Genomic DNA, 11,374 nt, shown 5'->3' with positions numbered 1-11,374 from the left:
TGCTGATGACCCAGCAAACCTGAGCTTCTCTAGGCTTGGACAGGGGCCTCTCTCAGGCCCTTTCTGCCAGGCTGGGTCCCGACCCCCCAGGGACTGGCGCATGGTTCCTAGACCCCCTCCTGAGGTAAGACCAAGAACACCCCCATGGCTCCCAGCTCCTCCCCTCCTGGAATAGGTGCCCAGTTCAGACCACAGGAAGCCACACGCTGCTTCCTTTTCCTTTTTTTTTTTTTTTTCCTGTTTTATCCTCCCAGCCCCAGTCCTGAGTGGGCAACTGTCCAACAACCTGTCTCTTGGTCCGCTTGTCCACCCTTATGTCCACAGGTCCAACCCTCGGGTCCCCAATCACATGACTGTCTCCCATTCCTCCTGCAATAGGACAGGTGGCCTGTCCGGTGCAGATGCCTCCTCATCCAGCCCCGAGCAGGAGCCGTTGAGGAACCCATCGTCCTTAGGAGCGGCCACGGCAGGTGGTGTGGTCTGCAGGGCTGGGGACCCTGGCTTGGTGTGGCCGGGCAGCTGGGGGTGGCCATTGGCTGTGGCAGCAGGCAGCAGGCGGGGGCTGAGGGGCAGGCCAAGTCCCGTGCGGGGCCCTACATTGGTCACACTTGTGTGAGACACCATTGGACCGTAGCTGTAGCTGCTGCTCCCGCTGCGTGCCTTGCGCTTGAAGTCCAGTGCCAATGTCCAGCGGCTCCAGGATTTCTTGATCTCAGCCTGTACCTGGGATGGCAGGAGGAGGGTGGGTGGTCAGGTGTGCCCCTAACCCCTCTGCCACATGTCCCCAACCCCAGCGGCGCCCCCATCCCTGCCCCTGCAACACTCAGCACTGAATGTAAAGAGGCGCAGGCTATTACTGGAAAATTTCAAGGCCAAGAAGAATCCCGTCATTCTCAGAACATGGCGCCTGGCTGCAGGCAATTGGCACACCCAGAATCTAGAAAGCTCAAATGACCCCAAGGGTGGATGAGTGTTCAATCTGGATTCAACCGTGGGGCTGGGAAGATACTTGGCTTTGCCCACAAATCCTAGCGCATCCTCAGCCTGAATCATCTGGAAAGACTTCTCTCTGCCTTCAGAACGTCCTCAGGGATGTTCTTGGAGGAACAGAGTAAGAACCAGGCAGAAGAATGAAGGGACAGGACTCGGGAACCCCCGGAACTTCTTTTTCATTTTTTAATTAAAAATTTTTTTTTTATTTTTGGCTGCACCTTGCGGCTTGTGGGATCTTAGTTCCCCGACCGGGGATCGAACCCAGGACCCCTGCAAAGGAAACACGGAGTCCTACCCACCGGACCACCAGGAAATTCCACCCACCCTCCCCCGGCACTTCTGCGTCCTTCCTGCCTTGCCCCAGCGTGGCCTACCGCTTACCTCGCCGTTGCAGAAACAGTATATGATGGCGACAAAAAATCCCTGTGGAGAGAGGGTACTGGGTCAGGGCCCAGAGCTGCATCTGGAGAGGGTGGAAGCAGCCTTCCCAACCCCACCCACCCCTCACCCTCAGACAGGGCTGCGCACCTGGAAGGAGTTGAAGAGCATCTCGTAGTGCATCTGGACTTGCCAGAGCGTCCCTGAGACCTCGGTGTATGGCGTGGCCATGAAGACGATGTAGTGGACGCCAAAGAGCGGCATGAGCACCAGTGTGGATTTGAGCAGCTTCCTGGGCCAGCGGGGCAGGGGGGTCAGGGTGGAGCCACTTCCCCCTCAACAGGCGCTGTGTACCCCGACCTGCCAACCCCAGGCTCCAGAAGCCACTAAAAGGCCCGAGGCTCTGGCAGCCAGTGGGGGAACCCAGTTCACCTGAGCCAATGACACTTTGTTTTCTCAGCAAAGTGTTAACAGGGCCCCTTGATTCTGAGGTGTCCCAGAGTGGACCATAAGTTATGTCGCCCTGTCCCAGGGCCCTTTGCACCTGCTGGTCCCTCTGCAGGCACTCCCCCACTCGCCCATGGCCTTACCTCGGTATCCCAAGGTCCCTCCTCAGGTTTCAGTCAAGCTTCCACCTTCTCAAGGCCACCCACTGCCCACCTGTCTCTCAGACTCCCTGCGACCAGCTCTCTGAGGAGAAGTCTGGGTTTGTCCTGCCCAGACCCCAGCTCTAGTGCAGGGCCTAGCACCAAGAGGCCCAGCCCGGCTTTGGGGTGCCCCCAGAAGCCAGGCAAGATCCCATCACTGCTGGCAGGGCCAGCCAGGGAGTCAGGAGCTGAGCCCTTCCTTGAGACAGGCTCATTCGTGGAGCCTCTGTCTGCTTTTGTACATGGTGCTGGTGTTGGATGACCCCTGAACTCTGAGGAGCCTGGGCATGGTGGGTGTGGCTCACCGGTACTGCTGCCGCGTGTCACACCGGCCAGCGTTTGTCTCCCGCAGCTTGGTGGCGAGGACCCGGACAATGTTGATGAAGAGGATGAAGTTGAGCTGTGGGAGTGAGGGAGGGCTGCGTCTCAAGGTCGCACCCTAGCAGAGAGGGGCAAGGACTCCGGGACCCATGACCCTGCTCAGGCTCTGCTCTGCCACTGTGTCTCCAAGTGGCTCCTTAGCTTGGTTTCCCCATGTGGACTCGGGTGGGGATCAGCTGCTTCTTGGGCCTCGTAGCTCCAACCCTGGGGTCCAGGGAAGCCTCTATAGGTCCCTGTCAGGGGCTGGTCACTGGGACCCACGGTCCATACCCCGACCCAGCTCTGTGGCCACCCCTGCTTACCACAATGGAGGCCAGGATGGGCACCTGGATGATCCACTTCTTGTTCCCGGAGCTCAAGTCCCAGCACCTGGGGGAGGTTGAGGCATCAGCCCCCACCCCCTGCCGTTCCCAACCTGAGCCTTCCCACAGGGAGGCTCCAGAGCTGGTCTGCTCCGACATTAGCTGTCCCCCAACTCCCACCAAGAGCACAGGACAGGGGAGTGTCATATATGGCCAGGCCTGGGGCCACCCTCAGAGGTCCCTTTTGAAGTAGCCTCCGCTGACCCTGAGCGGGTACCCAGCTTGAAGCTGAACTGAAAACTCCTAAAACTGGGCCACTCAGGGCCAGGGTACAGGAGGTGCCCCTCATATGCTCTACAGAGAAAGAGGGTAGCAGAGGTGTTTCTGGCCTGTGTCAGAGCCTCCTGCCCACTTCTCCACCTGGACCTACCCGGTGTTTGCCAGGGTGGCTCTCACACTGACCCACACAGCCACGAAGATGGCAGGCAGACCTGTGGGCACAGAGGGAGACAGTGTGTGAGGGACTGTCGATGATGTCTCTCTCCTCAGCCCACCTTGCCAGTCCCATTCCCCTCATCCCTGGTGACCCCCAGCTTAGCCCACCATTGTCCCTGACCCCCCTCACCCTGGGCACATGGGCTAATTGGTGACAGAGCCCTACTCTTGCATGTGCTGCCCTGCTGTCCGCACAGCCTCCCCTCAGGGCTCCAGCCCTCAGGACCCTGTTCAGCCCTCTGCCCTCATCTTGGTTCCGCATCTTGTACCACACATGCACTCCTGCTGGGCACTTGGTGAATAAGGTATCACTAATTTATCCACACCCAGTCCATTCTGCCCTCCCCTCCCCTAAAGGGTGCTGCTCTGGGCTAGGGGTTCCCTGTGAGGGAGGGAGCTTATCATCACGGGTTTTCTATTCCAGCACTGCCACCCTTTAAAAAGTCCTAGCCCCATGGATGAGGCTGGATAGGGTGTGCTGTTGTTCCAGGATGGATAGAGGGCTACAGGGAAATCTCAGTGTGCCCAGGCCCAAGCCAACTCAGATGGTACATGGTACCTCTGAGTGAGTTTTGCCTCTAGGAAGGAGCCCAAATCCCCACCCTCTGCCCCCACACACTTCATTCTAGGCCTAGGGTACCCTTGGGAAGGGCAGGGCATGACCTGGGTTTATGCGAGGAAAAGAGCTGTGACATTCCTGCGCCACAAAGTGCTCTGTGTTCCCCTATCTGTGTGCTTCCCACCCACGCTGACACACTCTAGCCCCAGAGCCCACATCAGCCTGCAACTCTGGGGCTTGCCATGGATGAGGTCAAGGTCAGAGTGTGTCCACCAAAGGGCAGGGAGGCTATGGCTGTTGATGTGAGGGCCTCTAGGTGCTGAGCGCAGGGAGGGCTCCAGCCACCCAGCCTACCCTTCTGCAGTCTGGCCAGTTGCCCCAGAGCCTGGCCAAGCTCTGGAGCTGCCAACAATAATGGACAATTATTGGTAACTCGATCCCACAGCCTGTGGGGGCGGGAGTGCAGAACCCCAGCAACCCATTCTGCAGAGGAGCTGCTGAAGCCCAGATGATGCTAGAGCCAAGGCCTGCAGTTCTGGGCCATGGACGCTGTGGGCACGGTGGCAGAAGCATGGACAGCTCCATGCAGCGTGGGGACTGGTAGAGAAGTGGGGCTCAGGGTGGAGGGAGGGTTCCAGATCCCAACTCCAGCCCCAGCAGTGGTGATACAGTGGTGAGAATAGCTGCCTTCCAACTCCAGCCCCAGGCTGACCTCTGACCCAAGATCCACTCTGATCTTGAGTGGAACCTCGACCTGAGAGTCCCCCCCCTCCCTCTACTGGGCTGAGCCTCAACCCCGGGTGAACCTGCCTCCAGGTGAGCCCCAACTCCAGGCTGAGACAACCCCAAGTGAACCCTAACCCTTGGCCAAGCCCTGTTCCCTAAGCTTGGGGTGGGGGTGGGGGGCAGCCAGTCACAGAAGGCTCGCCACCTGCTGCCCCACATCTGGCACAGGATACGCTGTATGGGTGCTTTCCCCTCAGTGGCACTCTCTGACCCTGCTGCCCATGGTCCCACCCTGCTTGCACCTCACTGCCTGCGTGCCTGCGTACCCCAGCCGAAGATCGTGAAGCCCCAGAGGTACTTCTTCTCTGAGAAGAAGGCCATGAAGATGAGACTGTGCAGGTACAGCCCCTCCACCAGAATCCAGTAGTAGTTGGTAGCCAGGAAGTAAAGGAAGAAGGTCACAGTCACCCGGCAGCCCACCTAGGAGACCAGCTGGTGTTAGCCAGAAAGGAGGACCTGCATCTGGGGAGGGCTGGGCTGGGCTGAGGGATGGGCAGTGGGAGGGGGTGCTGGTAAGATACGACAGGTGCTAGTCAAGCTGGTGAGGAAGGGACAGGCTCTACCAAGGGCAGGGGCTGAGAGGTGTGTGTGGAGGCGATGTTGCCCAGGCAGGAGGGCACGGACGACGGGGGTGGGGGGATCAAGGTGAAGAGGTGGGGTGACTGGCGGTCCGGGGCCGAGGCAGGAGTGTTGATGAAAGTGCGGGGAGGGGGAACACTCACAAGCTCTGGGCAACAGGGCCTGGAAGCAGGGCTGAGAGGTGCAATGCACGCAGAGAGGTGGGTGTGAGTGGCCTGAAGCGCGTGGCTGCAGGAGACAGGCGGGGGCGAGGGCAGAGGCGCCGCAGGGTGGGTGGGGCTCCTGCGAAGCCATTGATGGCTAGGGGCCCAGGGAGGGAGCGGGCCGCCGGAGGGGGCACTCACGTAGCCGGCGGCGGCGGCGGGCGGCGGCGGTGCCTGGGCGATGGCGCGCAGCTCTTGCTCCGTGAGGCGCTCAGCCTCATCAAGCGTGGCGCCGGAGTAGAGCACCGCGTCCTTGACGAAGATGCTCACGGCGCGAAGCATGAAGGACAGGAACAGGTGCATGTGGATGTAGTTGCGTGTGCAGTGCAGCCTCCTGCGGAGCGCGCGACAACACCGTGGGTGGGGGCACGGGGACGCGCGGCGGGAGGGCACGAAGCGGGGCTTGGTGTGCAGGGGTACAGTGAGGGGAAGAGAGACATTATGCCTCCGCCCGTTCCAATCACACCCTTGGCCACGCCCCACACCTCGGCCCCTTCCAGACCCCCGCCCCACTCCTCGCCCCGCCCACCTAAAGTAGGCCAGGATGAGGACAGCCACGGTGAGAGAGGCCAGCGAGACGGAGTAGCCCACGGTGTAGATCATGCCCAGGCGGTCAAACACCTCCTGTGCAGATGGGGAGTTACTGTCAGAGCCCTGGGACTGGGGTGAGCATCAGGTTAAGGGTCAGAGGCCACTTTAAGGTTGCTGGATGAATCAGGACTAGGTTCAGGGGTCACCAGTGGAGTGGGGTGGCCTTACACGGGTCAGGTTAGGGAGGGGGAAGCCTCGCACCCGTTCACGAGTCTCATTGGTCAGGAACTTGACACATTCGCTGTAGTTGGCCCATGTCCGGTTGTGCCCTGGCACCAGCTCCCAGCTGCCATTACGGTCACAGCGACGGTAGGCATGGCCTGCAGGTCCATAGGAGGGTCAGGGCAGGCAGAGAGGTCTGGCACCACTGAAGCCCTGAGCTCCAAGTCCTGACATCCCTGTGGTCCCCACCCTACTCCAGCCTGCCTTACCTTTATGATTGAAGTCATAAATGTAGTCGGGACAGGGCATGGCCACCACCTCACCTGGTGCCCCCAGCGGCCAGCACAGGATGTGGTCCCACTCTGGCAGGCAGGGGCGCCCTGTGACCACAGAGACAGACAGAAACGGTGGGGGACATCAGTCAGATCCATGGTTAGTGACCCAGAGGAATAAACACACCTGTGGTCTCTGGCTCCCTCAGGGATAGGTGTGCCCCAAGACTGGAGAACTCAGGCCTGGAGCATTCTGGAGAGAATGTGTTGAGCCCTTACTCCCTACTGCGCCCTGCACCCACCTGGCCTCATAGAATTCCCTACAGACCCTCTATGCAGGTGGTGCTGGTAACGGTCCTATTTTCTAGATTGGCTGGTGGAGGCCAAGAGAGGTGAGTTATTTACCAAGGTCATACAGCCCAGGGCCCTGCCCTCCTCTGGTGCTCAGCCCCTAGCCAGGCCTCTCTCTTTTCTCTCTGTTCTTGGTCCCACCTTCCAGGTGTCCCTAAAGAAGAGCAAGTTCCCAGACTAACTGTCCCTCAGCTGAGAATGTTTCCTATGTGCTCCTTGCCCAGGGACCATGGACTAGAGGAAGAAGGTCTAGTTTCCAGTGCCAGCTGGACTCCTGAAGAGCTGCCCACCTCATGCAGGTGTCTACCCTCTTTGCACTTCAGTTTCTTCATTGGGAAATTGGGATTGATATGCACTTCCACCACTATCCAAGACCCGCCCTGAGCACCTGCTATGAGACTCTGGTGACCACTTGTGGGGGTACATATAATCCCCCAAATCTAAGTGCTAACTGTGGGATTCAAGGCAGGGCGACACATCCCACTTTGGGGCTCCAGCCTCACAGGAGAGATGCTAAGTGACCTTGGAGAGTCTCCAGCCTCTGAATCTTCCACTTTCCACTCCCAGCTTCCTTCTTCCCCCTGCAGGGCTCCAACCACAGGACTCTCCAGCCACCCTGGAAGGTTGCCTTGATGGCTAGACCCACCCCAGCTTGGTGAAAGGCTCTCTGTCCTGGGCACCATATTCCCAGCCCCGCCTGGCCAGGCCCACAATTCCCTCTGATCCCTGGGGAGCCACAGGGTGACCACAGCCTCCCAGATGTGGCCCATCTGGAATCTGCTGCCCACCCAGCCGGTTCAAACTGGCCCTGTGGCTGCAGCCTGGGCTCTGCGTTTGTCTCTCCTTACCTCCCTGAGGGACAATGCAGCCCGCATCTCCCTCCTCTTCTCTTCTGCCCTCCTTGTCCCACTGTCTGGCCCCACCCCTTCACAGCCGCCCTTCTGTCCTGCTCTGTCTCTATGGCCAACCCCACTATGTGTCTTGATGCACCCTCCTATGACACCCTGAGTCCCGGTCCCAGTGTGTGCCTCCTGGTCCCCTCTGTCTCTTCCTGCCCCTCTGTCTCCTGGGTTCTCTGTCATCTCTCTCCATGGGAGGGGCCACAGCCCTGGGTCCACCCCTGAGGTGTGCGGTCAAGTTCTCTGCCCACATCTCCTGGGGGCCCTAGTCCATCCAGCTTGCCTGGCCCCTCCACACTCTGCCCCCTGGGCTGAGTCTCCTCCTAGCACCTCCCCTCCTACAAGAGCCGAGGAGCATGAGCTCACATGAAGGCTGTGGAGCAGTGGGGCAAGTGGGTCCGAGTCGGTCTCAGATGGATGCATGGAAGTACAGACGTACCTCGGTGCCTGCTGCCAGTGGACACCTCCTTGTCCTCCTCAGACTCAGGGTAGAGCTTCCCAGCTGCCTTCTCTTTTTTGGGCTTCCCTGATGTGGATGCAGACGCCCATCCTTTGCCTGATTCCATTATGTCAGCTGGAGAAATTAGGCCAGTTATGGCTGTTGACAGCACTACAGCAGAAGACCCAGGGTACCCTCCTGCCTCAGACTCCCCCTTTGTACAATGGGGGTTGCCCCCTGCCCTGCTGACACCTAGGCTGATGACAGGTAGGGACGTGCTTTACAAACTGTAAAGTGCTTGCCAGGTGCAGAAGTAATCAGTCGGCAAGGAGACTGTAAACAAGGGGTTCAAATGGTAACGAACACAATTCAGGTGTGGGATCAACTAGTGAGTGGGTTGAGCGGTAAATCTGGGCAGAAATGTCTGACCCAGGAGTCACAGCCAAAGCCCACACAGGAGGCGAAGGCCCCACCAGGGGGCGCATGGCAAAAGTAGACAGTAGTGGTGATGTCAACAGAGGTGAAACAGTGAAAATGAAGCCCGGCCAGAGCACTGTGTAGGTCGAGAAGCTGGTGGTACGAAAGGCAAGAGCAAGATGCAGTTGTCAAGGGAAGACAGATGAGCCCACCTACCCCATCCCCTGCCCTAGGATACCCAAGTAAGGGGTTCACAGCTTCCACAAGGGACCCTGGAGGCTGTCCATCTGAGAGGGGGCCTGGCCTTTCCCTCCACTGGAGAGATGCCTGAGGTCTCTCTTGCTTGCTGAAAGTCTTCCTCATTATCTAACCTTCAGCTACAGCCCAAGCCAAGGCCCCCTGGCCCTCCCATGTCGGGGTTTGTGGCAACAATGAGAAACTGAGTGCAGACACCCTGGGCTGGGATAGAATGGCTGTGCCCATTTTCCTGCCCGCACCCTGGGGCATCAGTGGGGGGGGGGGTAGCAGGATGAGGTAGAGTGGGAAGGGAATGCCTCCATCGTGAACAAAGAGAGGGCAGAGGGAGGTGCCTCCATGCTTCCACAACCAGAAAGACGGCTGGGTTCAGGACTGCCCAGCCCCTGATGTGACTGGGGCAGGGGACCAGGGGGCCACTGGTGGGGCCAATGTGGGCAGGGCTGTGACTGCAGAGACCATGTGAGTCCCTGTGAATGGGAGCAAAGTCTGTGGGCTCCAGGGTGTGTCACTGTGTGCTTGCGTCCTGGGTGTGCATCAGCACCCTCTCCCAGCAGTCTGAGGGCCAGCTCAGGGGAGGAAGCTGTTTTTGCCTGCCAGTCAGGTGGGGTCTGGGCCTCTTCCAGGTTGAGGAGATTAATCAGACAGAAGTCAGAGGCCTGGATGGTTGCTAATGAAGCTCCATTTCCGCTTCCCGGAAATGGACTCAAGGAAGAGACCAGCTTGAGACTGGGGCAGGAGCTGTGAGGTCAGGTGAGTGCCCCTCCCAGCTTCACCGTGGCAAGGGTCTCATGGAGATGCTGTGTTGGTAGAAGGAAGCCTTCCTACCCCATCAAGAACCCTTTACTGGACAGTGGATGTGACTGACATAGAAACCCATCCGTATCCCTCTATTCTCCTCCCCTTCCAGCCCCATTCTCCTGACCCTGGACACCTCTGCCTTGCCCTTTGCCCAGGGGGCCTCTTTCAAAGACCTATTCTTCCTTCTGCACCTGCACTGGATAGCTCCTCCTCCTGCAGGAAGCTGTCCCAGCCCACTCCAGCGGGGTCTGGAGCCCTCGTCAGCGCTCCTGATCGTCAGTGCTCCTGATCCAGATAGATCTAAGCCAGTTCGAGGTAATTCAGACAGTAGTTGCCTCCATAACCTCCTATCCCCACCCTGGGAGGGGAGGCTCAGTGCATCTCTGAGCCTGCTGTCTTTAATCTCACCTGACTCACCCCATTTTTGGTCCTCACTTTGGCCTGGCCCACTTTACCTGGACCTACCCTCCCTTGGTGCCACTTGGTTCTGCATCCTGGACTCCCACCTTCCTCTGGCCCCTCTGTCTCCTGACCTTGCCCCCAGACCCTCCTCCTTGAGCCCCGCCCCCACCTGGCCTCTGCAGGACTTCTTTGAGCCGCTTCTCACATTGGGCCTGGGCACGGTGCAGCAAGAAGATCTGCTCCTCTTTGGTCATGACGTCATCTGCATCCACCTACCAAGCCGAAGGTCAGACTGCAGGCAGGACTTCCCAGCAGAGCGGCAGACTCCACAACTATCCCAACCTCCTTGAGGGATTTCCCCCCCCTTTCCAAAGAATGCGGGAAATCTGCCTTATGTAGCTCCATTGTACAGACGGGAAGCCTCGGCTTCAAGGGGAAGGGCCTGCCCCACCATAGGGAAAAAAGGGGGAGGGGTGCTGTCTCCTGCTTGCCCGATAGTAACCCCATAGGCTGCAGCCACTGATATTCTCTGTCCAGTCTGTTCCCCAGGGGTACATGGGAAAGGGATGGAATGTCCCAGGGTGGATCCTCACAGGATCCTGGCTGTCTATTGGGGACCTGGGTGGAGAGGGGGTGGATAAGGGGTGGTGAACTCTGGGGAAAGAAACGGGGCCTGGATTCCTTCAAGTCCTAGTGCCCTCGGGACCTTGGGAGTCACCAATTTCCATCCTGGCCCTCTCCCCAGTCAGTGCTTTCCCCGTGAATGGAGAGTGCCTCAACTCCTCCCACCCTTGAGGTCCCAAGAGGGAGAGGATGGAGAAATTGCTGGCAAGTGGTCTGGGTTGGGCGGGGCACTCCTGTGCAGGCTGTGGGTGGGAGTCACCCACATCCATTGCTTATCTGGAAGTTTCCCTACATCCAAGTAGACCCTGTGTTCTGATGATGTGGACAGGCCTTTGCTCCTGCTGTTCCCTCTGCCTGGAATGTCCTTCCTTTCTTTCCTTCCAGCACGTACACCCTGGGTATTGGCTGCCACCCACGAGGATTCACTGGCATCCTTTTAAGGAAGGGAGCAGGAACGTCACGGAGGTGGGGGTGAGATGGGACTCACTCTGAGCCTCTGTTTCCCTGACTTAGGGTTGGAAGGAAGTCAGAGGGTAAAGGCAGCATCCCGCCCTGGGAAAAACTCAGTGTGCCCAAGCCCAGCCACTCCCACGAGTGGGACCCACAAGAGGTTAATGCATCCCCTCAGACCCCACCTTCACCCCCAAGTCAGGGCCATGTCCTCGCAGACCCCCAGGACAGAGCCTGGTTCCCTTAGACCTTCAACAGGCAGAGCTGCATCCCCTCAGACATCCCCTGTCAGGGCCCGGTCCCTTCAGTCTGAGCGGAGCTTTGGAGGGTGGGAGAGCCCAGAGGAGGCAGGGGAGGGAGGTGGAGGTGGGGGGAAGGGGCGGGGCCC

The 11,374-nt window shown here is 59.1% G+C and overlaps 1 protein-coding gene across 5 annotated transcripts in view; it reads right to left on the bottom strand.

The window, feature by feature from the left end:
- Window positions 1-210: 210 nt before the first annotated feature.
- PTH1R (parathyroid hormone 1 receptor) overlaps window positions 211-11,374 on the bottom strand; it is a 24,373-nt gene continuing 13,209 nt past the window's right edge. For 4 of the 5 annotated variants that reach the window (XM_024751459.1, XM_024751460.1, XM_024751461.1 and 1 more), the window contains 13 exons: window positions 10,082-10,184; window positions 8,038-8,172; window positions 6,346-6,456; window positions 6,116-6,234; window positions 5,853-5,947; window positions 5,465-5,657; window positions 4,808-4,961; window positions 3,132-3,192; window positions 2,702-2,768; window positions 2,324-2,418; window positions 1,522-1,663; window positions 1,375-1,416; window positions 211-723 (listed from right to left, as the gene is read on the bottom strand). In XM_024751459.1, the coding sequence (XP_024607227.1) occupies window positions 346-723; window positions 1,375-1,416; window positions 1,522-1,663; window positions 2,324-2,418; window positions 2,702-2,768; window positions 3,132-3,192; window positions 4,808-4,961; window positions 5,465-5,657; window positions 5,853-5,947; window positions 6,116-6,234; window positions 6,346-6,456; window positions 8,038-8,172; window positions 10,082-10,184 (1,695 nt within the window). In that variant the 3' untranslated portion in view covers window positions 211-345. The remainder of the gene's footprint in view (window positions 724-1,374; window positions 1,417-1,521; window positions 1,664-2,323; window positions 2,419-2,701; window positions 2,769-3,131; window positions 3,193-4,807; window positions 4,962-5,464; window positions 5,658-5,852; window positions 5,948-6,115; window positions 6,235-6,345; window positions 6,457-8,037; window positions 8,173-10,081; window positions 10,185-11,374) is intronic. The other variant, XM_024751463.1, reaches the window with a different exon arrangement.

This window comes from Neophocaena asiaeorientalis, unplaced genomic scaffold (genome assembly GCF_003031525.2).
Source record: "Neophocaena asiaeorientalis asiaeorientalis breed wild unplaced genomic scaffold, Neophocaena_asiaeorientalis_V1.1 scaffold221, whole genome shotgun sequence".
Taxonomy (NCBI): domain Eukaryota; kingdom Metazoa; phylum Chordata; class Mammalia; order Artiodactyla; family Phocoenidae; genus Neophocaena; species Neophocaena asiaeorientalis.
The sequence above is the reverse complement of the archived record's forward strand: the minus strand, read 5'-3'. Positions and strand labels throughout refer to the sequence as shown.